The sequence below is a fragment of the Ostrinia nubilalis genome, chromosome 10 (assembly GCF_963855985.1).
Source record: "Ostrinia nubilalis chromosome 10, ilOstNubi1.1, whole genome shotgun sequence".
Lineage (NCBI taxonomy): Eukaryota > Metazoa > Arthropoda > Insecta > Lepidoptera > Crambidae > Ostrinia > Ostrinia nubilalis.
In genome coordinates, this window is record NC_087097.1 from 10,671,891 (window position 1) to 10,697,783 (window position 25,893).

Below are 25,893 nucleotides of genomic sequence, written 5' to 3' on the forward strand. Positions count from 1 at the left end.
ATTAGGCTAGCCAAGCCCTACATTTAATAGTGGAAACCTGGCAGAATGAGTACAAATAGTCAGGCGACTTAGATAGATCTAGAGAGTAGTGCCCTCATTTTCTAAAAGAACTAAGTACTATAATAACAACCGCGACATGACCATAAGAAATATTTCATTGATTTTATTAACATAATTAATAAATAAATTGAGATAGGGTACCTAGTTGAAAATATAAATCGTATCCAAGTTTTTCAATTAAAGTTTTCCTTACATAAAGTTTCTATCTTGTGTGTCCAAAAAGCACGCCCAGAAGAAAATAACGAAGGTTCTGGGGTCCTTTAAATCCCGCGCTTTGTTCTGGAATTAGCTTAGTTTTATCTTAACTACATTTATATTGAGTTCAAGACGAAGAAAGTTCTTTCCCAAAGATAAATCTCTGCTTTTTAAACCTCCTGTGAGACCACGGGCAAAGATAACATTTACTATTTAGATATAGCAATTAGGAGTTTCTATTTTATTGATGAACATTAATTTTACGATTTAACCAAGAGGGTTTGAACATTGAAGCACTGTATATCTCGAAATAAAACTAATATGACTTTTAAAAAATTCGTATAACCAAAAGCTACTACACTACGTTAAATAGGTTATTTTGTGATTCTATCTAATAATACTTAACTGATAGTTATTCCCAGAATTGTCTTTAGAATTTATAATTATTTTTAAAATTGTATAATAAAAAAAAATCATTATTTTTCGCGTTTCATACAATACATTAACACAAAGTAATTTTTCTAAGGGCCAGAGTTTTTATGAATCTTAATAATAACAACCCTGTCGTAGTCTCGTAGTAAAACAAAAGCGCCTACGGGTAACATCGTAGTGTCGTAGCAGTCTCATCGTTTTGTGCTAAAAATAATGAAGATTTTTTCTGATAACACTTAGCGTAGCAGTCATAACTTTTCGTAGTCACGTAGCAAAACTTCATGGATTTTGCAAGGTTGGATTTTTTGGTATTTATTAATAGGAAGTTTTGCTAAGTTCTCGGATTTGTTTTAAATTAATGTAGTGATTTAAAAGAATAAATAAATATTTATTAAAAAAGGTTTTAATAAATATGTTGTAGGGACTATTTGACATCTATTTATTTATTTATTCCTCCCTGAGCACTCGATATATTTTATTACGAAATTCAGAGAGCATACGGTGCGAAACAATATAACTACTAGTTTAGTGCAATGCCACGAGATGGCGTTACAAGTGCGTGTGAGGCAATTTGGATAGAGCTAAACATAGGAGCTAAAGCATTATTATTTTTTAAATTAATCATATTTTTTATAGATTTAGATGAAATGGCTCAGCGGCAACCAGAACGGGGATTCGGAATGGACAAAGACTCTTTGAGCGCAATGTAAGTATTTGTTACGTGTGCAAATCCCGATTGCGGCAATAATAAATTACCAAATAGGGTCTGGATGTAATGGGAAACGATTACACAACTTTTTAACTTAGAAGATATTTTGTGGAGTATACAGAATATTTTTGTGTGGGCGTATAAAAATATTCTATGCAGTCGCAGCGATGCGACCTTCTCTTGGTTCGGTCATGGACATTCAGAAGCTCAAGGCCGCGGGAAAACGGTAGCAACAGCAGAGAAAGGTGTGGCTCTGAATTCTTATAATCTAGGGATGTAATATAAAATTTATTGTTCTATTAATTAGTTTTGAATCACTTCGTTCCCAAAAATATTTATTACTATTTTTTGTTGTTATTATATGTAATTTTGTTTTGCGTATACCTACTGCTAAAATTAATTATACCTATTTGTCCACAATCTCCATCAAGATGAATGGACTTATAACATACACAAGAAATCCTCGAAGTCTAACCATCGACATCGTGGGAAAATCTCGTCAGATTTATATCGTTCATATTTTATTTTATTTCTGTCGAGTAATATGACCGTCAGGAACAACCCTGAAGGGAGCTCACTGCTCATGTAATCAGTGAAACCGCTGATTTCTCAAGAGTCTTTATTTTTAGTTTTCCACTTTATGAGGTTTCCGTTACATTTGAATCCCTAGATACCTACAAATTTGACCAAAATAGAAGATATTTAAGAAAATCTTGACATAAGGCATCGATGGTAGCATTAGAAAGATTTATTTTTGAGCAGTTCTTATTTAGGTTTTCAGGCATAGTCCCGAAATTACACCCCTTGGGTAATTGTTATTAGATTAGAGCAGTAATTTAATAAATAAATGTCTACCTATTGTCTACTGCATTATTGATGAATTTTGAGCTACAAATATCCAATACTCATTTCTCAGGCACGAGAAAAGATTAGACAAGGTTTAGGTAGGCGTTTTAGGACGAGAACTAAAATTACATTTAATGAGTTTCTAGAGACAAGGCAAAGAGACCACCATTCGTGTAAAAAATTCGGACATCTTTCTTCTATTCTTTAGAAGTAACGTCCTAGATGGACTTGATAAGACTGTGTTTTATATTGCTGTAACAAGAACTCTGGACAAATAAAGTTAAAAATGGCCGAAGCACAAGCCGGGATGCGATTTTCTTTGTATTCCATATTTGTATTTTCCCGCGACGACCTTGAATAACTGGAGCGCGTATTCCACACCATGGCTCCATTTAGATTTAGGGCACAGAAACATTGAATATGCTGTGGTAACAGTTTGGCCGAGGGTTATGGTGCCGCGGACGCAGGCGCGCGCGGCGGCGGTATCGACCCGCGCGCCGGGAGGGTCGCCGGGCCGGGCAGGCCTCGGGGGCGGAGGGGCGGCCTGAGGGCGCGCGCTCGGCCCGGGAACCCTCACATTACGTAACGCAACACGCACAGCACGGCGCACAAACAATGTGATTTATTTATCTCTTCTTTTTCTACTGTTTTTGATTATACAAATTTTAGGATTAGCATCGTGATATTATTTTAGGTGTCGCGCGACTTTTTTTTGCTCACGTTTTAGATGTGTAGTGTAGAAGATAATGTCGGCAACTTTCCACAGCTACAGTGATATTTTAGTGAAACGTTTTTAACTAAATTTGTATTGCGCATTGAATTTGAATAACATCATGGACACAGTGACAAGGTGAAGAAGAGAACTCAGTGAAACGAACATTTAGATTTATTTATCAAACATCGGCTACTCGCTGTGTAATAATCGATCGATCGGTTTAGTAATTTTAACTCTACAATCATTCTTAAGCCCGGGTTAAGATTATAATGTTACTTTTGGCAAGATGAAATTAGAAAACACCGAAAATCATAAAACAATATGAAAATTTGATAAAAATTTTCAAATCTATTTAAGAAATCTTGCAACGCTACGAGTTTTACACGCTACGAAAATGACGATGGGTGAGTTTCTTTTCCTATTAACAGTTACCTACTTTAGCTCGTAAGAAAGCAGACATAAATCACTAATTGCTTAGCTGCATACGTAGCTACATTTAAAATGGTTATTTCATACATATGTTTCGGTCTGTTTGTTTACTTTTATTCATATGAACAATTTGATCGGTCTACTTCTGAATGAATAACATGACGTTTCTTATTTCTTAGCAAACGCCGAATGTGCATTTTTACTTCGTATTTGTTATTAAATCTTATGTTAAATTAATGTTATGTTCATAATGAGGTATGTATGAGTACAGACTAGAGATGAAACGGATATCCGGCAACTATCCGGTAGGCCGGATATCCGGCCTAAATTTACTATCCGGCCGGATACCGGATATTAACTCACTATCCGGCCGGATACCGGATATTAAAAAACTACGACAATATCCTATTAATATAATGAAATACATTAGTCTTTGAGGTAAACATCAATAAAATGGCATAAAATAATGACGGCTTTTATTTAAAGTCCAAAAAGTTACAGAAAGCCATATTAAGGCCTTTAAAAAAACTATTTTTTTTTCTGGGCTATTCACTCTAATGACGAATACATAAATAGTAATTATCTGTTAAGTCGAAATATTGCCAAATAAAATAGGCGATCTTTTTTCACTTTGATCACTGATGGTCTGATGTCATGATGCAGTTCAGTCAGATTATGCAGCAAGTAAACTAATTTAATTTTCGCTATTCAATCACACACTCACGAAAGGCAACCGAAATCGCCCGAATTGATCTGCCCCACTAGACAAGTGGCAAAATCTGACATTCTATTCAGACTGATTCGATTTTCGAAAAGTGTGACTAGTCTAGTCTACTAATAGACCCACTGATCGCGTTCGGAGCACCTGTGCGGGGCGCTAAACTCGTCACGACATGCAACGAGACAATGGGCCAACTATCCGGCCGCCGGATATCCGGCTATCCGGCCTAGCAGCTGGCCGGATATCCGGTATCCGGTATCCGGCCAAACAACTATCCGTTTCATCTCTAGTACAGACCTTTATTTTCTACCATATCATTTATAATACATGTTATCAGTAGTAGTGGATAAGGACTTTCGGAGGCACTTAAGCTTACAGGTTAGTAGACCCGCCCACTTTTGCTTAGAAGATAGAAAAAGAAACTAAGTAAGTGAGATCGGTGTGATTGCGGTCAAATATCTGTCTGCCTTTGTTCTGCATTTTTAATTAATTTTAACTACCAATGTCTGTATAGCTATAGCACAGTAAGTGCAGTTTTCCTCGAAGCGAAGGTCGTGAGATCGATTCCCACCAAGCAGTTGTAAATCACGTTCTCTACATGGACAATGGACATAATAGTAGATTTATTGGGTTTCATATTACAATAATGTAACTTTTAGAAGACTTTCTATGTACTTCAACTGGCGTGGGTGTTTAGTGTAGCGTGCCATCACAGAGTATTTATCAATGACATACCTAGCTCTAGCTACCGGCTGAGACAATATGCTGATGGCAGGTTCGGGGAACACTGTACTAAATTGCGTCACCGGATGAGTCTCCGCTGAGCTCGCAGCATCTCTCAATTGAGCAAGCAACTATGATCCAACCATTGTTCATAACAAAAGTCTAGAAATGCAACACATCAGTTACAGCACATTATTTATCGTAGCTTTATTTATAATTTTCCTTTAATATCTCGGTTTTCCGTAGCGATAATATTATGTTATGGTCCTATTAAATTTTAATCGATATAACTTTTGTGTAGTAATTAAATTAGCATTTAATAAAAAAAGACGACGTTGAAGTCTTTTATATGGAAGATATAATATTAATACGAAAATAATTAGAAAAACCATAAAATTAATGCATTTAACTTACTATAGATACTCATAAGCCTCACTTAATTAACAAGGGCCATTGTATACCACAAGTGCTTGGTGAGTTTTAAATCAAAGAATTACATCAGTTACAAATATTGAATTTCATAATTATCATGAAGGACATTTCCCTTATTAAATTAAGTGATAAAGCGCAGTTAATTGGTGACGCATATCAAACCTTTACCGGTGTGGATGGAGTTAGCCGCGGCGCGGGCGCAGTTGGCTCGCGCGCTCGGTGCCGGAAGAGCGCGCGACGCACGCGCTACTCCTGCGCGCCACTATCACGCGAGCGCTCACGTACTTCCACCGCCCAAAAACGAACATCAAACAATCCTATAAGTGCTTCTAGTACCTATTTTCCTGCCATCATTCCCCAGTCACAATAGATATTCGATAACGAGTAACGTTCCCGCGTTTTTATCGAATGTCGTAACAGCTTCAAAATTACCGCGGTTACACAATCCCCTCTTCGGAATGCAAGAACTGCATCAAACTTCCCACGATCGCTCCAAAGGTATAATGGAGAAGAGCAACTCCTACGCAATGTTAGATGTGAACCTTAAGGACAAGGAGAAAATGAATGACCAGCCTGAAAAAGTTGAAGATGAAAACAAAAAGAACAAGTCCCCTTTCATGACTGTCATTAAAATTCGTAAGTTTGGTAAAGGCTCTAATGATTACACGCACCAATCACTTTATATACTGTCAATTAAAAGTATTGAACATTATACGAGTACATTAATTATTTCTAGCAACAATAAATCATGATTGTTATGATGCATAATATAAATTTTCCAAGAAAATGAACCAATATTGTTTTTGTAACTGCAGCAAGGTGCTCAATTACAGAATTTTCTTTCTCAGAAAATGGGTTCTCACAAATGGCGTGTTATGTAATAATAACCCGTTTTTGTACGTTAAATCAATACAAACGGTGAGCCGGTTGCGGTTCATAATGAAATAGTAATTTATCGATGTGTCCTTGTAGCTTGAATAATTTGATATCGAGTATCAACCATGATTTTCGCAAACTGCCAATATTTGTTTGAAATTATTAACTTTTTTACATTTTTCGTAGAGTTTTGGATAAGCACTTCTGTTATAACATTACACTTGATCCTATTATGTTTATAACGTTGTCTTCTTAATCTGCCTACGAAATCAAGTACAAATATCTAGCTGTTAATTAGTTTTCTAAACCCGCACTAGTTTTCAGCCATATCAGGAATTTCTTGGTTATAAAATAATTATTTTATCTTGTTACCTGATAAAAAATGGTTATTTCATAAGCTAATGAACTGCGCTACTACTACTATACAGGGTGTCCCGTAATGTAACGTCAAGCCGGAACTGGGTGTTGAGGCAAGTTATGCTGGTTATCAGAAAAATATAAAAAAAAATCTATGTGGCATTTTGTCAAAATAATAGGCATTTAAAAAAAATCAAAAAATTCTACTCCCGGTGACGGTCTTTTTACTCGTGTTGCCACAAATCTTCACTTTTTCCAAATTTTTTTTTTGTTATGTAACCCTGAATAATGCTTCTCTAAATTGTTATCAAAATTACAAAACCAGCTGCTCCAGATTGGATGAAAAAAATACATTATTCCCAAAAAAAATTTCAAAATAAAAATTTTGCCTAGTTTAAACTGACTGTACTGAAAAAAAAATTGTACTACGCGAGTGTGGCAAGTGACGTCATAATTTGGCGCATTTAGTAAGGATTCCAAAATGGTATAAACACTTTGTAAAATCTTGGTGTAATTGTCGACAATTTTTGTTTATTGGAAATAATCCCGTTTTTAACTTTATCTACCTTGGTTAAAAATATTATTCTAATGTGCCCAAAATTCAAGTTTCTGGCTTAAGTGAGGTGGAGAAGCCATTTTAAAAGGTATGAGCGGGACGGAGAGAGCCATCTTACTTAGCAACAGGGATGTTATGGATATCCGTAACCGTAACCGAAACTATCGGATATCCGAAATAAAAAAATATCCATAACTGTAACCGAAACTGATTCAAAAGTTACGGATAGTTTCGGATAAAGGCGGAGTCTAAGGGTACAATTCGAAACTGCAAAACTCTATGAAATCTGCAGTATAGTACACGCCGCAGCTGCAATGCCGCGCTGCCGATTTCATAGTTTTGCAGTTTGCGGTTGCAGTTTGCGGTCTGCGGCCCGTCTTGGAATTGTACCTTAAATCTTAATATTTGTTACCAACTTGTCTGGCATTCGCTGGCACCATCTAATATGCCAGCCTGTTTTACCTTTATCATACATAGGTGTCGTCTTAGTTGGTACATAAAGTAGCTATGTGGGTCACACTCACGCAGCATCTTGCTATTTGTATTATACCTACATTTTTGAAATTCTAATAATTCCGTAACCGAAATTATCCGAAACTTTCGGATAATCTGAAATGATTTCATATCCGTGACCGTAACCGAAACCGGTATAATATATTATTATTCTTATATCCGTAACCGTATCCATAACCGAAACTTCATATCCTTATTATCCTTATTATCCCTGTTACCAGTTACCAAGTACAAGTGCAGGCAGAGCAGGTAGTAAAGGCGCGCGCGCACGGGTGACTTTTGTCACAATATGTCAACTACTAATTACTGTCATAATGACAAAAGTTTCTGTGACTGACTGTACGGTAGTCAGTCACAGAAACTTGAATTTTGGGCACATTAGAATAATAATTTTTAACCAAGGTAGATAAAGTTAAAAACGGGACTATTTCCAAAAAACCAAAAATTGTCGACAATAACAGCAAAAATTTACCAAGTGTTATACCATTTTGGAATCCTTACTAAATGCGCCAAATTATGACGTCACTTGCCACACTCGCGTAGTACATTTTTTTTTCAGTACAGTCAGTTTAAACTAGGCAAAATTTTTATTTTGAAATTTTTTTTGGGAATAATGTATTTTTTTCATCCAAGCTGGAGCAGCTGGTTTTGTAATTTTGATAACAATTTAGAGAAGCATTATTCAGGGTTACATAACAAAAAAAAAATTTGGAAAAAGTGAAGATTTGTGGCAACACGAGTAAAAGGACCGTCACCTGGAGTAGAATTTTTAGATTTTTTTTAAATGCCTATTATTTTGAAAATATGCCACATAGATTTTTTTTTATATTTTTCTGATAACCAGCACAACTTGCCTCAACACCCAGTTTCGGCTTGACGTTACATTACGGGACACCCTGTATGTTACATACACAAATTACGGATTATTGTTTCCTTTTGTTCCCCATTAATATTATGAAACCAGCTATTGCGCGAAACGCCTTGAAATTATATTATGTTAGGTAGATACATGCTATCTAATTGTATTGAATCGGGAAGTCTTTAATCAATAATCCTCTTCACACGAAGTAGAAAACTATCTCAATCACAATAGATATTTTCTTTAAACAGTCAATAAAAACAATGGTGTTTGATTTTTGTAAGCACGCAGTATGTTTCTTTGTAACAAAGATATTATCCACATGACAAGCTATTGTTTACACTCGTGAGAAGAGCCTAGATCACAACAGCTTGCGTATTAAAGAGCCGATACATTTTTTACAAAATACTCTCTGCATAGGTAGGAGATCATACATTTTCCCAAGCAGCATTCTTAAAGTGATAATAGCTTATCTATTTACGTGAGACATAATTATTTTGAAATCAGTTTTTTTCCTTGAATGAAGCGATTATTAGGAAAATTAAATAAGTAATAATTGGGACAATATCCTTAGGGAAAATCCTTATCTTTTTTCCTTTTCGGCGAAAATCTTTTAGGGTTTGATTAGACAGCTTGAAAAGACCAAACATTGATAAATGTAAACGACATGGAATTTGAAGAAATCGATTTCAATTCAGCTGAATTAACCTTCTCGTGGTAATGTTTTATTTGTACTAAAAAGAATTTTTTTGGTGTTCTATACGCATGAAGCCCCCTTAATTTTTGCTAGTATCTGAGTTACTAAACTTAAGAGCCATTTTACATTTTCGTGCGAATTTCTAAGATTTTGGAAGCATGAATTACTATCTTAAGCAACACCCAGATATTATTTAATAACTGCGAAAGATAGGTCAATCCTTGGTGTTGACCATTAATGAAACGGATTTACTAAAACTCTTTTGCTTAATTCACAGTGCCCCATCTCCCACAACCATTTTACGGAAAAATTGCCGCAGACTCATTTTCAAAGTCCTGTATCTATTATTTATGCTCATATAATAAGCTTAAAAATATATAGTAATCATCGGACATATATTCTTGTAGTCCATTAATGAAATAGATTCTTGAATTTCATTACCATTATTGAGTAAAATCTAAAAATAATTTGGCAAATTTGAAGATTAACGTCACATTTTGATCGTGGTTTTTGGTTTAAAAACACAGCAATAACTGCAATAAAAGTATCCCAAAATAAAGAATATTCATTGTAGAATTGATTTCTACAGTTATTGTTTAAATATTAGTAACCACTTTGTCAAAATATTGATGTGAATATCAGTATAAATTACAATGCGCAAGCCGACATCGATTAGTATGGCGCGAGCGCCCGTCATGGCAGGACCTGTGTCATTTTTCCCGCCGTGACGTTTACGTGCGTTCGTGTCGTGAAGCGGTGATTTGTACGGCGACCAAATACATTTGATACTATGCCGAGAGGCTGTTTCGAGTCGGCCGGCCGAGCAGAAATTGAAATGATGAATTTTAATTTCTTTGACGGATCTGGGTGTAACTATGTATAATATGTAGGTACCATGTATTTAATTTAATAAATAAATTATAAAAAAGTATATCCATTATGCTAGCACCCTTAACACAAGCATATTGGTTGCCTACTTTTGGACTAGATGGCGCTGTGAAATTGTCCAAAGATTTGTTTATTTATTTATCCGCTTTGAGTTTTGTTTCGTGAAGAAGAAAAAGAAGCGTTTTGTTTCGAGAAAGCTTTGTTGTTAAATCTATACTAATAAAAGAGGAAAGATTTAATTGTTTGTTTGTTTGTTTGTTTGTTTGGAGGCAATAGGCTCCGAAAAAAAATTCTTTCACGATTTAGAATCCTAATTTTTTTCTATGTAGGCTATAAAATATTTTCAAAAACTTTAGTCCAAAATCTTTGATAAAATTCGACGTTTAATAAATAAATTAGAAAGAAAGAAAGAAAGAAACATTTATTGCCTGGACATCACAAAAGACAAATGAGGTAAAATGAAAAAAAAAGCAAATAAGACAGAGGTGACATAAAACATACAATGAATGAGCAAGTAAACTAAGCAGTGCCACCCTGTCGCACAGCGATGCCCATCGCAATGGGACCCCACTCAGCATATGCCGTGGCCCCCGGTGAGGGAAGCCACGACGCTGGTTTTCAGTGTGCCCCATGCCGAGTGAGAGTCACGGACACTAACCTATACTGCATAAAATATACATACATAAATAATAATAATAGTGCGCGTATAAATTTTAAGTGTAAATACAGACGTAGTAGAAAATAATATTATACGATATAGACGAAGTAGAAAAGATGTGATAAGATATTTATAAATAAAAAGATAATATTTAAAAAACAAAACTGTGTGTGTGTACATAATAATAATAATAAATTGTAATGTATTAATGTGCGTTTGTGTATACTGTGATTGTGTGTGTCTCGACGTCCGCAAAACAGTCTCGATCGATCGAATCATTCTGCGTGGTTGTGGCTATTCATAGCATCAGTTAAATCAGTTTGGCCCATAATCTTGAGCGCTTTAGTCGCATCGCATACCCACAATACAAAAATAATGAATAAACAAAATAAAATACATCAGTGTCAGATCAAATTAATTATATAAATTTCATCTACGCATATGAACGACTACGAGTATAAATTAGATAACATATTATTAATACTTTTTTTTTCAGTACGATTTTAGTACTTGTTTTTCAGAAATTCTACGATTTAACTAAACTTCTAAAGTGTTTATATTTTATGCATAATTTATTAACTTCTAAAATATACATAATTATATCCTATTGATAGATGACGTGCTTCGTATTTTATTAAAATTATTACCTGACTAGGTTAAAAAGGTGTGGAATGTTATTTTGGAGATAACTTGGTTCCATAGAAATATAGAGAGATGCTAAGTAATGCGCTGAGTTCGAAACTCAGTGTCGTATTAGAAATTCACACACACAAAGAAATCAAATTATGTGCTCATTATCCACTGCGGTATCAGTATTCAACGTTCGAATAATCTTTAGTACTATGCAAGCAATATAAACTGTTTACATAATGACGTCGCTACTGTCATCATTGCTTTCACAAGCAATATGTTCCAATTTGTCCCTTGTCACATTTCCCTTTAGTTTCTGTGATCTGTGCTTGTTTCTGAGTTGATATCAATGAAATATTCCTTAGTACTTTTGATTTAAATTATTTTTTTTATTTTGACACGTGTTTGAAAAATCAAGGTCAGATTACAATAAAATAACAAGTGAAAACGTAACATTGCATTGCAACTCGCAATTTCGCAATATTGATGAGGGAGAATCTATTGGAAAGTCTGTATTCATTCCTAGGATTCCCCTAACACCATCAAATTCAAGAGAATTCAAGAGAGTGCAGTTTCCCATCTCATGCTTAGGGACCACGGTTTAAAACAGTGTGGTTGCATAGAGCTTGCAACGGGCAACCGCGTGCGCAGCTGCTCATACAAATTTTCGATACAAAAGCAAGTGTTGGCGCCCTCACGAGTTTTAGAGGAGTTCCATATGGTAGCGGGAGTAGACTTAAAGGAAATCTATGCTTCTCCGACGACCAGTTGTATGTGGAATACTTCAGAGTATGCGCACACAATAGCCTGGTGATTTTATCACCTGAAGGAAAAACAAAAAAACATTGTTTACAAATAAATCTGCGGCAGGTGTAGTGTTTTAATTTTGTTTTAGAAAGATCTCATAATTTTGTAAGTATTCAAATATTTAAACATAATAATTTGTAGATTTTATATCAAAAAATATTATAATCATTTAACAAAATTAATTTTCTTAGAATATTTTAATTCTATTAGAACCATTTTCCACTTCATCGCAGAAGAAGTCGCGGGCAAAAAGCTAGTATGAAATATGTAGTATTGCCCGCGGCTTCACCCGCTTGAAATTTAGTTTGTCACAGATCGTCATAAATTATAGCCTATACATTGTTATTCTGGTCGACGCCAGGGATGGATGAGCGTCGCTGTCGCTGGCGACAGGGTCTTCTGGTTCAGGGTTCATGGCGTAGATCTCAGGCAAAATGAAATCCACTACACACAGAACTAATAATAATAATTACACACAGCACTAGAGTCGTATCGGAACTGAGTGAACCAAAGATCTTGCGATAGGAACGTCCGACCCGAGTGATAGTTGAACACAGACTGCCTAGTACTGCTGTACTGTACTGTACTGTAAAGTCAGACATCCACACAAACTTCCGTATTTATAATATTAGTAAGACTAGTAAGAAGTAAGATAGTAAGATGAATTATTTTAGTTATTTGTTTACTTATAATAATATTTATTTATTTATTTCTTAGCTCTGTCTGATAATGGATCTGGAGGAGATGCAATGGCCACCTCCGTAACAAAACAATAGAACCCTATGGAGTTTGGGCTTGTGTGATTCGCCTTGACGAATATTTCGTATCCAGGGTCCGATGATGGAGCTGTAAGGGGGCAGATTTTTTTTTCACTATGTGACTGTCTTTATTTTGTACTTAATATATATTTTACATATTATTATTATACCTATTCGTGTTTCATTATTCGTATCCAGGGTCCGATGATGGAGCTGTAAGGGGGCAGATTTTTTTTTCACTATGTGACTGTCTTTATTTTGTACTTAATATATATTTTACATATTATACCTATTCGTGTTTCATTATGAATCGAAATATAAAAGACTTAATAAACTCTATTAAAAATTTAAATTAATTTATCAAGTTTGAATACCTCATTCTACCTTAAAATTTATAACTTAAATCAAGTCTTAATACGGTCACGGCTCAAGATTTTTTTGTCCATTTCAGCGTTCTTTTTACTCTTTTGACGTTGCGTTGACAGCTTTTACCTAAATTCGCGCGGAATATTTTTGTGAAATGGCTCTTAACGTCAATTTGCGCGGAAAAGTTATTTCGAGAGCATGTAGGCATGACATCCAACAATTAGTGATTTCGATCGGCACAGTTGACAACACCAAATTGTGTTCAATGTGGTCAAGTAATGAGCACGTCCGCGCTTCCGCTAGTCGTCCTCAATGTTGTGCGCACGCGCCGCGTCCCTGGGCGCGCGTCGGGGGAACCTGTCGTGTTCCACTCCGCTGCGTGCCTTGCAATGCCCTGCTTCCTTTAGATAAATAGTCTGGTGGACACTTCTTCGCAGCGAATAAGGAGTGCCTACATAGGAGTGTCTAGCCTGTTCCTACTAGAAGCAACATTGAAATCGCACACATGCCCATTTCTACTCTCAATAACAATTATAAGCTCTATAGATCTTGTCATTTTTGTTGATTCTTATTTTGGAGTCAAATATCAAAAGAAACGGTTAATTACGGATGTACGAGTACGTGGAAAACCTTAAACTAAAGTTTTTCCAAGTTTTCCTCACAAGGTCATTCATTTTTGGTCTCGATTTGAAACGCACGTCACGAACATAATAAGTACACACTTCTTTATTTATTTCACATATTTTATACAAAACATAGTTTCTATGTTATTAGCGACCATTGTTGTCAATGATTTATTGTTGTGAACTACCGTAAAAACTCATGCAATCGCTCATTATAAAAATAAAAGCCACTCTAATCTGCTTTTTAAGTAGGCACAATTAGGGGCGCTTCTATAGCTGGAAACATTGAAGAAAAGTTAATGACTTTAGAGCTATTATACGATTAAGTATCTACTCAAGCAAAACGAAATGAATAGGTACTTACACGGGAAATGAGCTTGGCATTTTTCGTCACGCAATACTTTAACTTCACTCAATTTTTAATGTTACTTGAAAAGAAGTTGATGATCAATTTCGATGGTTTCCTTTCGTTGATTAATTATAGTTTCTTTTTAAGTTATGTGGCGTCAATAGAATATTTATTTATTTATTTGTAATAGGTATACAAACAGTTTACAGTCTAGGCTTCATCGTAAAGAAAAAGTGTTAATTACATACTGGACCGTAAGCTAAAATTACTATAAGTCACTAGTTATGTAAAATTTCACAGAACGGGATCGCGGGGAGCGCGACTACATCGGGTTCGCGACTCTACCGGAGCAAGTTCACAGAAAGTCCGTGAAAAGGGGGTTCGACTTCACTTTGATGGTGGTGGGCGAGTGCGGGCTCGGCAAGTCCACGCTCATCAACAGCCTCTTCCTGGGGGACCTTTACAAAAACCGCAAAATACCTGATGCACAAGGTAAGCATAACTACTAAACTTTGAAACGATTTTGAACCACCTTACAAGGAAATTGTCCACAGCTTTTTGATCGAAAAAAAAAACATTTTTATGTTCCAAAAGTAGCTCGTCGTAAGACAAAAGCAATCAAGTTCAAAATACACCTGGTCTCCACTTAATAAACGTTGCCAGTAGTGAACTTTAACCTTAAAACCATTTGCAGATAGAATAGAAAAAACAACCACAATAGAAAAGAAAACAATGGAAATCGAGGAACGCGGAGTGAAATTAAGGCTAACTATAGTGGATACGCCCGGCTTCGGCGACGCCATCAACTGCGAGGACTCGTGGCGGGTGTGCTCGGCGTACATCGACGAGCAGTTCCGCCAGTACTTCACGGATGAAAGCGGCCTGAACCGACGGCACATGCAGGACAACCGTGTGCATTGCTGTCTCTACTTTGTGCCCCCATGGGCTCACAGGTAACTATTCAAAAGTAGACTTCATAAAATTACACAGACGTTTATCCTGCCAACTCCAACAAGTTTCCCTAATTTTTGTAGAGACAAAGAACATAATTCAAGGTGTGACGCGTTAACCATATAAATTATCTCATTAGTCATCACCTCCACACAAAACGACATAGTTATCAAGTAGTTACTGCTTATTGAGCTATCTGTTTTTAAAGTACAGAGATAACTGAGGACGACTACAGTACTACTTTCCAGTAAAAATGAAAATGACCCATCCCTATATTCTCGAAACTCTACCAAGCGCGATTGTTTAAAAACCAAAAGACTGTCAATACACTCTACATTGTGTGTAGTGAAGCAAATGACTTGAAACCACGACAATAGCCTTACCCTTTCATTTGCTCGGTCCATTAAACGCTTTCTCTTTTCTCTACCCAAGGACAGAAGTTGAAGGTACTTGTTTACATAAACGAGTTCCTAGCTTAGTACCTACTTTATATAGCTTTCAAGATGCCGAGCATTCGTTGAAAAGAGAAATTAATTGACTTAATGCTCAGTTAATATTAATAAATTTTATTGCTTGCACAAATCTTATAGCTACGATATCTATTGAACGTGTTCAAGAAGTGTTATATTAGGTTAACTAGGGTCGGGGCTGCAGCGATAGCCAATATCATCTAATGTTGTGAAACAAATGTCTGATGAAATAGAAGCCACGTGAGCTCAGAACATTAAATTTGTTATAAAGAACGATAGCGTAAACAAACAGTGCTATGATGGCTCCCCCTTTGGTCGTAAATTCTCAGCCCACATCTAACCTAATTTAATAATTTAACCTAATTTCTCAACTCTGTATTGACGTAATTCTGTGGATCACATTACGTATGATAAATGAGTAGGTAAGTACGTAGGACGTAGGTGCTGTATGAACTCATTCTACCACTTATAAAGATAGTTAAGACATGTCAAACATGAGCAGGACTAGGAAGACTGAAAACCAGTCTTGATTGGATTTTGGATATAGTCATTTTCTCTTTGAACAATGTAAAGTTAGGATTAATAAAACATTTTTTTTCAATAATTGCGAAACTAATAAATAACCAGCCTCATACTAGACAAAGCCTAACCTGTGACTGTGACGGATCATTAAATACGATAACCATTGATTGTTGTACATACTCGTAAGTATAGATAAACTACGAGTAATCACTAAATCCTCTATCATAATAATAAATAAATAAAATGTTTATTGCCAGTAATAACAATGCAAGCATTCATTATATCAACAATAAAAAATGCAATTAATTCCAATAACACGCGAATGGTAATGAAATCACTTGAAATTACAATAACACAAGCTAAATTTCACGCGGACAAAGTCGTGGGCAAAAGCAAGTAATAAAAAAATAAACATTCTTGGACGTTATTACCATGTTATCATTACCTACATTGCGCCAGTCCCAAACAAAATTTATATGTTTTTGCACACATTTTTTTGTATTGTGCGGATAGAACCCATCGGGTGCCCTCTCAGACGCATAACATTTTTCATCATAATTTAGTTTGGCATAACAGTATTTGCATAAAGTTTTTTCGCATAAACTTTGATATGCATAGTTTTCTAAATGCATAATGGTTTCTTAGGCATAATAATAACTTTCTCTAATTTTCAATACCATAATTTAAATAATCATAAATGTAAAGAACATAATTTTTATATACATAAAGTTTGTTTTTAATAAAATACTATAAACATAATTTAATTATTTATAACATTTAAAGTCATAAATATTGTCTATAAGAGCAACCAACATTGAAGAGTAAATAATTATGTATTTGTGATGTTGCGAACGATCCTCCTTCCTTCCACCTTTATACTCTTTCGGCCTATAGATTTGCAAAACCTAAATTCTCTGTATCATTGTCATTTTTGTTCTTAATTTTTGACCTGTCTCTTAGAAAACTTAAGCTCGTGAAAATACATTCTGTTTGATCTCGAATCCCTCTTATCTATTATAACGCACATATTATACAGTCCACATTTCTTTTACAATATTAAGCTTGCCTGTGTAGTGTATGTAGGTAGTTTAAGATAACTAGTTGTCAGTTAAAAAGTGTAAGACCCGAAATGTAACGCCAGTCTAAAATAAACCGTGCACACAATAGACGTGTTTCCTTTCTCTCGTATACTTCAGTGGCGACGAGGATTTTAAATATTAATAATTATTATCGGTGTCGGTGCAAGATTTTGTTCTGTCGGAATGGCGTCAATCGGCAAAATCGGCGAATTTAAAGTCGACGGTGGTAATTGGACTTTGTACGTGGAGCGGTTAGAGATGTATTTAGAGGTCAACAAGGTCGACAAAACCATGTGGAGGCCAACGTTAATTGCGGTCATGGGGGACGAAACCTATGAGCTCCTGAGTAATCTAACCAGCCCAGAAAAACCGGCTCAGAAAACATATGAAGAAATAGTGAAATTATTGCGTGAACATTTACAACCGAAACCATCTGTCATGGCGGAAAGATATCGCTTTAGACAAAGGAGGCAAAAAGATGAAGAATCCGTTGCGCAGTACGTATCAGAACTGAAGAAGTTATCAAGATTTTGCGATTTTTCGGCCAGCCTAGAGGACAATTTACGAGATCAGTTCGTATGTGGATTACGCAGTGACATTATTCGACAACGCCTGTTCGCGGAGGACGATTTAAAATACCAAGGAGCGGTAAAATTGGCATCGGCATTAGAAGCGGCGGAGAGAGACGCAGCCGTGGTGGAATTTGGGAATAAGGCGGCAGGGATGTCAACGGCGGCCGAGGTGCACGCGATGAGGTCATTCTCGCGTGGGCGCGGCGGGAAAGCGGGGTGGCGCGCACCGCCACCGGCAGCGCCGGCGCACGGGGGCCCGTCGGACACGTGGCGCGGAGCGGGGTGGCGCGCGCAACCACCGGGGCCGGCGGCACGCGGAGGCCCGTCGGATGCGGCGTGCGGCGCATGCGGCGGACAAGACCATCGCCACGAAAATTGCCGTTACAAGGAATTCATCTGCAGTAGATGTCGGCGTCGCGGGCATTTGCGGCGGGTGTGCCCGGAGCGGGGTAGCCAGGGCGACTTCAAGCGAGGGATGCATCACGTAACGGAATTCACCGAGGACTCTGCCGGTGAGGACGCCGCGGATGAGCGGCTGACGCAAGCAGAAGAGGAATTATTCCAGCTGAACTTGAACGGATATAAACCGGTGAGCCTGTCTTTACTTATTGATGGACACAATATAGTGATGGAAGTCGATACGGGATCAGCCATATCGTGTATAAGTGAAATTACATACCATAAATATTTCAAGATTAATCCTATAGAACCATGTAAAACCATACTCAAGTTCTACGATGGCAGTAAGATTAAACCGTTAGGTACTATCAAACCGCAAGTTAAATATAATAATGTTTGTAAAAGATTAGAATTATTTGTAATAAAAGGAGGGACGACGTCCCTATTAGGGCGATATTGGCTTAGCGAATTAATATTAATTATTAATTATTAATGTGCCATGGAGATGGAACAAAGAACAAGAAATATCATTTTTACATATTAAGTCAATTTTAAGCAGTGCTGAAGTTTTAACTCATTATGACCCGGAACAGCCTTTATATTTAACATGCGATGCAAGCGCCCGCGGCATAGGCGGCGTGCTGACGCAGCGGTCTGCGAGCACAGCTGATGGCGGGGCGGGGGGCGCGGGCGCGGGGCGGGAGCGGCCCGTTATCTATGTGTCCCGCGCGCTCACTGACGCAGAGAAAAATTATTCGCAAATAGATCGCGAGGCGCTTGCGATTGTGTTTTGTTTAGGAAAGTTGCATCAGTATTTATACGGTAGACGATTTGTTTTACGAACCGATCACAAACCCTTGGTCAGTATATTCGGCCCTAAAAATGGCATACCGCAAATGGCGGCAAGCCGGTTACAGCGTTGGGCGATTAAATTAGCGGCTTATACATACGACATAGAATTTGTTAGCTCTAAAGACAATGGAGCAGATGGCCTGTCTCGGCTCCCCGTTTCATTAAAATTACCCAATACGAGCGATTGCTTGGAATTACCTGAACAAACTTATTTACATTTTGCGCAAAATGAGATGTTACTAGATTATAATGAGTTGAAAAAACAAACGCAGCGCGATGCTATGTTAGGTCGGGTACTCAGTTACATAAGAGACGGCTGGCCTAGTAATTCCGAGATTAAAAACTTACAACCATATTTTAATCGCAGAAATGAGATTTATGAGGAATTAGGTTGTATAATGTGGGGTCACAGGGTAGTCATACCTGAAAATTGTAGGAGTAAAGTATTATTACAATTACACGAATCCCACATGGGAATAGTAAAAACAAAAGCGACAGCTCGAAGTTACGTCTGGTGGCCGGGGATCGACGAGGCGGTGGAGGCGCTGTGCCGTGCGTGCCCGGCGTGCGCGGCGGAGGCGGACGCGCCGCCGCGCCACGCGCCCAGCCCCTGGCCCTGGCCCGCCGCTCCGTGGTCGCGGTTGCACGTAGACTTTTTGGGACCTATTTTTAATAAAACCTACCTAGTAATTATAGATGCTAAAACCAAATGGCTAGAAGTGTTCCAGGTACCGAGCACTGCGGCTACGAGTACTATTCATAAACTTTCGGAGTTATTCGCGCGATGGGGACTTCCCAAGCAGTTAGTTTCGGACAATGGGCCCCCTTTTACAAGCAAAGAATTTTCAGAATTTTTGCGAGGTTGTGGTATCGCTCATTTTTTTACTGCCCCCTATCACCCGGCTTCGAACGGTGCGGCCGAGAATGCGGTTCGCACGATTAAAAAAGTTATTAAGAAGGCGATAAGACTAAATCTCGACGTTCACTTATTTTTGAATACTTTCTTATTACACTACCGTAACACGGAACACTGCACCACAGGAGAAAGTCCTGCGGCGCTCATGTTAGGTAGGCGACTCCGGACCAAATTAGATATCCTAAGACCTAACGTCGAGAACAGAGTCAGTATAGTGCAGGCGCGTCAGGCAGAGAGTAGGGGACAGCCAGGAGATAATCGAGAATTGCACGCGGGGGAGGAAGTATGGTATAGGAACTATCAAGGAACGACGCGATGGTTACCAGGGGAGGTATCGCAGAAAATAGGAGGTACCGACTATAAGGTACTAGATGGGTTAGGGAGAGAGAACCATAGACATATTGATCAGCTCAAACGTAGGTCAAGGAGTTCACTCATTTGTCCTAACTCACCCCTGTCAGATAAACAGGATGAGAACAGGCTATCTATCCCCAGTACCACTATGAATGAAGCCGGTCCAGAGGAGACGCGCCCGCCAAGCCAAGAACCAGCGGGAACCACCAGCACCACCCAACCGCCCAGCAACGAGCGCGAGCCGAGCGCCGGCGGCGCCGCGTCCGCGCCCAGCCCGCCTGCGCCCGAGCCGCCCCAGTCCCGACCGATACGACAGTGTAGGCTCAACCCTCCAAAATATAAATTGTAGTTTTTATTGTTTGTATACTTATCATTATTATTAAGGTAACTTATGCGTACGTACGTACATAGAAATGTAGTTATAAATTTAGTTCGTAAAAAAAAAATGTTAATTAACGATAAATAAGGGTGAAGGATTGTAGTGTATGTAGGTAGTTTAAGATAACTAGTTGTCAGTTAAAAAGTGTAAGACCCGAAATGTAACGCCAGTCTAAAATAAACCGTGCACACAATAGACGTGTTTCCTTTCTCTCGTATACTTCAGCCTGGTCTGAAATTATGTTGATCCCGACTGGCCGTGGTCTCTTCCACGTGGTACTAGTCTGCCCTATACTAGAGTGTAATTTAAAAGCCGGAGGCGCGGAGGGAGTGCCGTCCTCGCTCGCTGTAACATATATCCGGCAGCCGTGCGAGCTGGAGCGGCTGAGCGGCGGAAGCGAGCATGGCATGCCGGGTATATGTTACGCCAGAGCGGAAGGACCGCACTTCCCGCAGCGCCGGAGATAAGGCAATCCTAATACTTGCTTGCATACTTGCTTGCATGCATGCTTCCTTGCTGCTTGCTTGCATGCTTGCTTGCTGCTTGCTTGCATGCTTGCTGTTTTATTGCATGCTTGCTGCTTGCTTGCATGCTTGTTTGCATGCTTGCATGCTTGTTTGCATGCTTGCTTGTCTATTTATATTTGCTAACTTATATTTTATATGTATAACATTTTTATATTTCATATTTGTTAAAATTATGGTATTTTGTATATTATGAATGGTAATATTTATGGCATTGGTTTAGATGCCAATAAATGTTATGCCTAGAAATCGTTATTAAAAAAACAAGAATACAGAAAAAATATATACTAAAATATTATTATATTAAAAGTGGTTATGGAAAAAAAAATATGCCTTATGATTTATTCTGTATTAACGTTATGCGAAATGATGAGTATGCCAAAAAATTTTATGCACTCTTAAATTATGACAATATTTTTTATGCAACCGAATATGGACCCGAACCCATCTTACATAGCTTTTTGGATGGTGAAATAGGTTCGGTAGATCATAACAAATTCATATTGTGTTCAATTCATATTGATAGGCTGGTAACAATATTTCAGCCTATTTATTTTCCCGCCTGCCATAATTGATCAATAAAATCTCGATGAGCTCAAGGAATTTTTATGCAGCTATTTCTGTCAAATGTGATTTAGGTTAATTATGGTATGCAAGACGAGGAGTTCTATTGAAAGTAAAGTTGCTCTCTAGAATCAATGCAGATTGTACTACCAGCGATCGTTAACTTTATGAACTGACATTAAATAAAAATTGCTAATAAAAATATCTAGCTGAAGACAACTATGCAAAAGGAAAAGTATCAATGTTATTTAATTACTTGCCAGTATTTTTTTCACGCCATGATTTTCTTGAAACAGCCTACGTCAAGTTGACCTCGAGATGATGAGGCGACTCCACCGGAAGGTCAACATTGTTGTGGTCATTGCGAAAGCGGACTCCCTCACCGCTGCAGAGGTCAAGCGGCTCAAGACTAGAATACTGAATGACCTAGAAGAACATCAAATACAGGTTAATTCCTTCTTCCTTCAGTCTTTTTTTTTGTTTTTGAAAACTAGCAAGCACTCACGTAACTTACTTAATCGGTGTGATTTCTTCGAGCAGGTTTACCAATTCCCAGAATGCGACAGTGACGAAGACGAAGAGTTCAAACAACAGGATCGGGAGTTGAAGGCGGCGGCTCCGTTTGCGGTGGTCGCTGCCGACACAGTGTTGGAAGTGGGCGGCAAGCGAGTGCGTGGCCGGCAGTACCCCTGGGGTATAGTTGACGGTAAGTTCTTTAGCTAGAATGAAAGAAATTGAAGCTAGCAAAGATAGCGCTGAAGGCGGACGAAGTAAAGTCAGATAAAAAAAGAACTACAAACGAACCATAAGCTAAAAAGTTAACATAATTAAGTACTCTCGACGTTATGTTTCGCGTAGCTACTAGCTACGATCTATTTTGAACTCTACGAGAAAGTTAGATGCTTTATTTCTCATTATGAAAAGACAATTTCTTTGAAATATACAAAACAGTTTGATAATACAGTAACTTGCTACGTTTAATTTTATTACATTCCTCTTTAACAGTGGAAAACCCCAGACATTCAGACTTCACGAAGCTGCGCACGATGCTGATTTCCACCCACATGCAGGACCTGAAGGACGTCACGCAAGACGTGCACTACGAGAACTTCCGCGCGCAGTGCATCTCACAGATATCACAGCACGCCATGCGAGAGCGAGGGTATGCATTACTTCAAATTAATCATTAATTAACTGAAAAGTCTCAAAAAACTTTTCAACTAATATATTTTGCTTTTTTACAGCAAATTGAAGAGAGACTCAATGGGCAACAATAACGAGGTGGTCATTACAGACACTGATCGCCTACTTCTGCAGAAAGATGAAGAGGTATGTAGTAGAGATGAAACGGATATCCGGTAACTATCCGGTAGGCCGGATATCCGGCCTAAATTTACTATCCGGCCGGATACTGGATAGTAATTCACTATCCGGCCGGATACCGGATATTAAAAAACTACGACAATTTCCTATAAATGAAATACGTTCATCTTTGAGGTAAATATCAATAAAATGGCTTACAATAATGACGGATTTTATTTAAAGTCCAAAAAGTTACAAAAAAGCCATATTATGGCCTTTCAAAACTAATTTCTTTTTCTGGACTATTCACTCTAATGACGAATACATAAACAGTAAATATCTGTTAATATCGAAATATTGCCAAATAAAATAGGCGATTTTTTTTCACTGATGCTGTTGGTCTGATGAAATGATGCAACTAATTTAATTTTCTCTATTTAATTACACACTCACGATTGCAACCGAAATTGAATTGATCTGCCCACTAGACAAGTGACAAAATCGCCCAAATTGATCTGCCCCCTAGACACAGAATAATAATAAGTACTACGTACAGAAGTTTTACTTCGCGAAGGTATTTAAAAAAATGTATGCTCAATGTCATTAACAATATGGTGTAATTTAGCTTGTCTCAAGAGTCAAGCAAGTTTGTCAGAAGTTTTGTTGACAAACGTCAGTGATCGGTACTGCGCCGAAGCTATAGGGCTGACTTCGGTAAAATGATGTGACGTGAGGTGCCAATCTGCAGAAAATGGCGGAGGAAATACATGATTTAGCATGAATTATCATGAATAATATTAACTACTTATTTACCTCTCAGTGTCTTCAGGCAACTTAAAAAAGTACATTCTGTGTTTTTATTATTATTTAGGCAGTTAAATACTGCACAGTATTTAGTACACCATTTTCTTTATTTTTTTCCATCATACGCAAGAATACGCGTGCGTGAGTCAATGTTCGCTCGTATGTGAGGCCTTGTCGAATAGTACTCTTGTAGGGGGCAATCGTGCGTGTTTTGTTTTCGATGTAAACTCGCGGAGATGAACAGGCCTGCCCTAGACAAGTAGCAAAATCTGACATTCCATTCGGACGGATTCGATTTTCGAAAAGTGTGACTAGTCTAGTCTACTAATAGACCCACTGATCGCGTTCGAAGCACCTGTGCGGCGCTATACTCGTCACGACATGCAACGAGACAATGGGCCAACTATCCGGCCGCCGGATATCCGGCTATCCGGCCTAGCAGCTGGCCGGATATCCGGTATCCGGTATCCGGCCAAACAACTATCCGTTTCATCTCTAGTATGTAGCTTCAGCTATGTTTCAACATCAATAATCACCACCAAATCAAATCGAATTTTTGATCGTTTTATTAATGATCAACCATTTTGGTCATTGCCAGTTTCGTAACGACATTAAACGCACCTAAGTTTGTTTGAAAGAATGAAAGTTTTAAAGTGAAAATGTATTTCCTTTCAGATTCGACGCATGCAGGACATGTTGACTCAAATGCAAGAGAAACTCAAAGCTTCCGATAAAAAACACGACAGTATTATAGATGTATAGAATATTGACTGCATTGTATAGCGTAGCGTTACACAAATTACAATTACTCACTTTAGTATAATGAACAAAACATAAAAACCTCTTTGGAAAAATTTGATGAATTTAGATTTTTGATACTTTACGTTATATTTATTTGTTACAGAATATTATACATAACTAGTGATAAATATATTATGATGTTAGTATGTCTCCTCGCCCTTTAGAATAAAGTTTTTTTTATTAAACCAGACAATATAAAATGAAGTTTGCAAAGCCTTTACACAGAATATGTATTTATTTTTTTCACTTTGAGCCACAAAAAAAATCATACCAGATGAAAAGAAATAAAAATAAGTTATTACCAAGATACGCACTGAAATCAAAATCGTTCTTAGAAGCATTTGATAAAAGAGTAGGTTTGCTTGCACGGTGTGTAAACGTTAAGTTACGTGTCACGAAGACAAATTTTTAAAGTGTGAAAGCTTTCGTCCTTTGAAAAAAGGCTTTTATCCAGCAGTGGAATAGGCCTTTCTCGGTTATTTCCAACCACTGCCAAGTGCCGTGCACATTCGTATCTCGTTGCTGCGTTAGCTATCAGTTTTCACCATAATCTGCGGTTTTCTAAGACGAAAAATCACTTTTCGTTTACACACTGTACAGTTTATTAACGTTGAATGAAAAAGTAGGTAAAATTTTCTATTATAGGTAACGTTATGGCCATTGGAGTCAAATTACTTATAGTATTTGATTTGAAATTGCATCACTGATTTTCTTTATTTTGTGTGTAAAGTAGCAGAACAAAAACTTGCAGGTGAAAACAACACAGTCATGAAATACTTAGTAGTTGTAGCCATTAAAAATGATGCAGTTTCAAATCACCCATTTCTACTTTAAACAAAATCTTTCTAACTGCTAAGAAGAACGGTCATCTGTGACCCAGGCCCGACAGAAACGAGACATGCCTCATTTTTTTTGTCATGTCTTAATTAGTTAAATTATATATTTTTTATATTCGAAATCTATGTATAACACCAAAATATTACCCTTTGTTTTTGTTCAGGCGTTATACAAAAACTAATACAAAATGCCTATTTATCACCAAAATTGGTAAATGTATGTACCTAAATGTCTATTACAGCTACTATGGAATGTATCTAGGTGACCTGGAGATACAGCCGGATTATACAGGGTGGAAACGAGAAGTTACAAAATCCGAAAATTCAATGTTACCAGCTTCCATAATCTGTAACCTATTATTGGTACCA

The 25,893-nt window shown here is 37.5% G+C and overlaps 1 protein-coding gene across 3 annotated transcripts; it reads left to right on the forward strand.

The window, feature by feature from the left end:
• The first annotated feature begins 2,808 nt into the window (after nucleotides 1-2,808).
• On the forward strand, nucleotides 2,809-25,538 carry LOC135075201 (septin-2). 3 transcript variants are annotated; one of them, XM_063969566.1, is made up of 8 exons: nucleotides 2,809-3,361; nucleotides 14,500-14,691; nucleotides 14,894-15,152; nucleotides 22,078-22,228; nucleotides 22,322-22,487; nucleotides 22,787-22,943; nucleotides 23,026-23,110; nucleotides 24,563-25,538. In XM_063969566.1, exons 1-8 carry the CDS (start codon nucleotides 3,352-3,354, stop codon nucleotides 24,647-24,649), a joined length of 1,107 nt encoding a protein of 368 aa, XP_063825636.1. In that variant the 5' UTR covers nucleotides 2,809-3,351; the 3' UTR covers nucleotides 24,650-25,538. The 3 variants fall into 3 exon arrangements, with proteins under 3 accessions (XP_063825636.1, XP_063825634.1, XP_063825635.1); XM_063969564.1 differs by lacking the exon at nucleotides 2,809-3,361 and adding an exon at nucleotides 5,476-5,898; XM_063969565.1 differs by lacking the exon at nucleotides 2,809-3,361 and adding an exon at nucleotides 5,476-5,760.
• The last annotated feature ends 355 nt before the right edge of the window (nucleotides 25,539-25,893 follow it).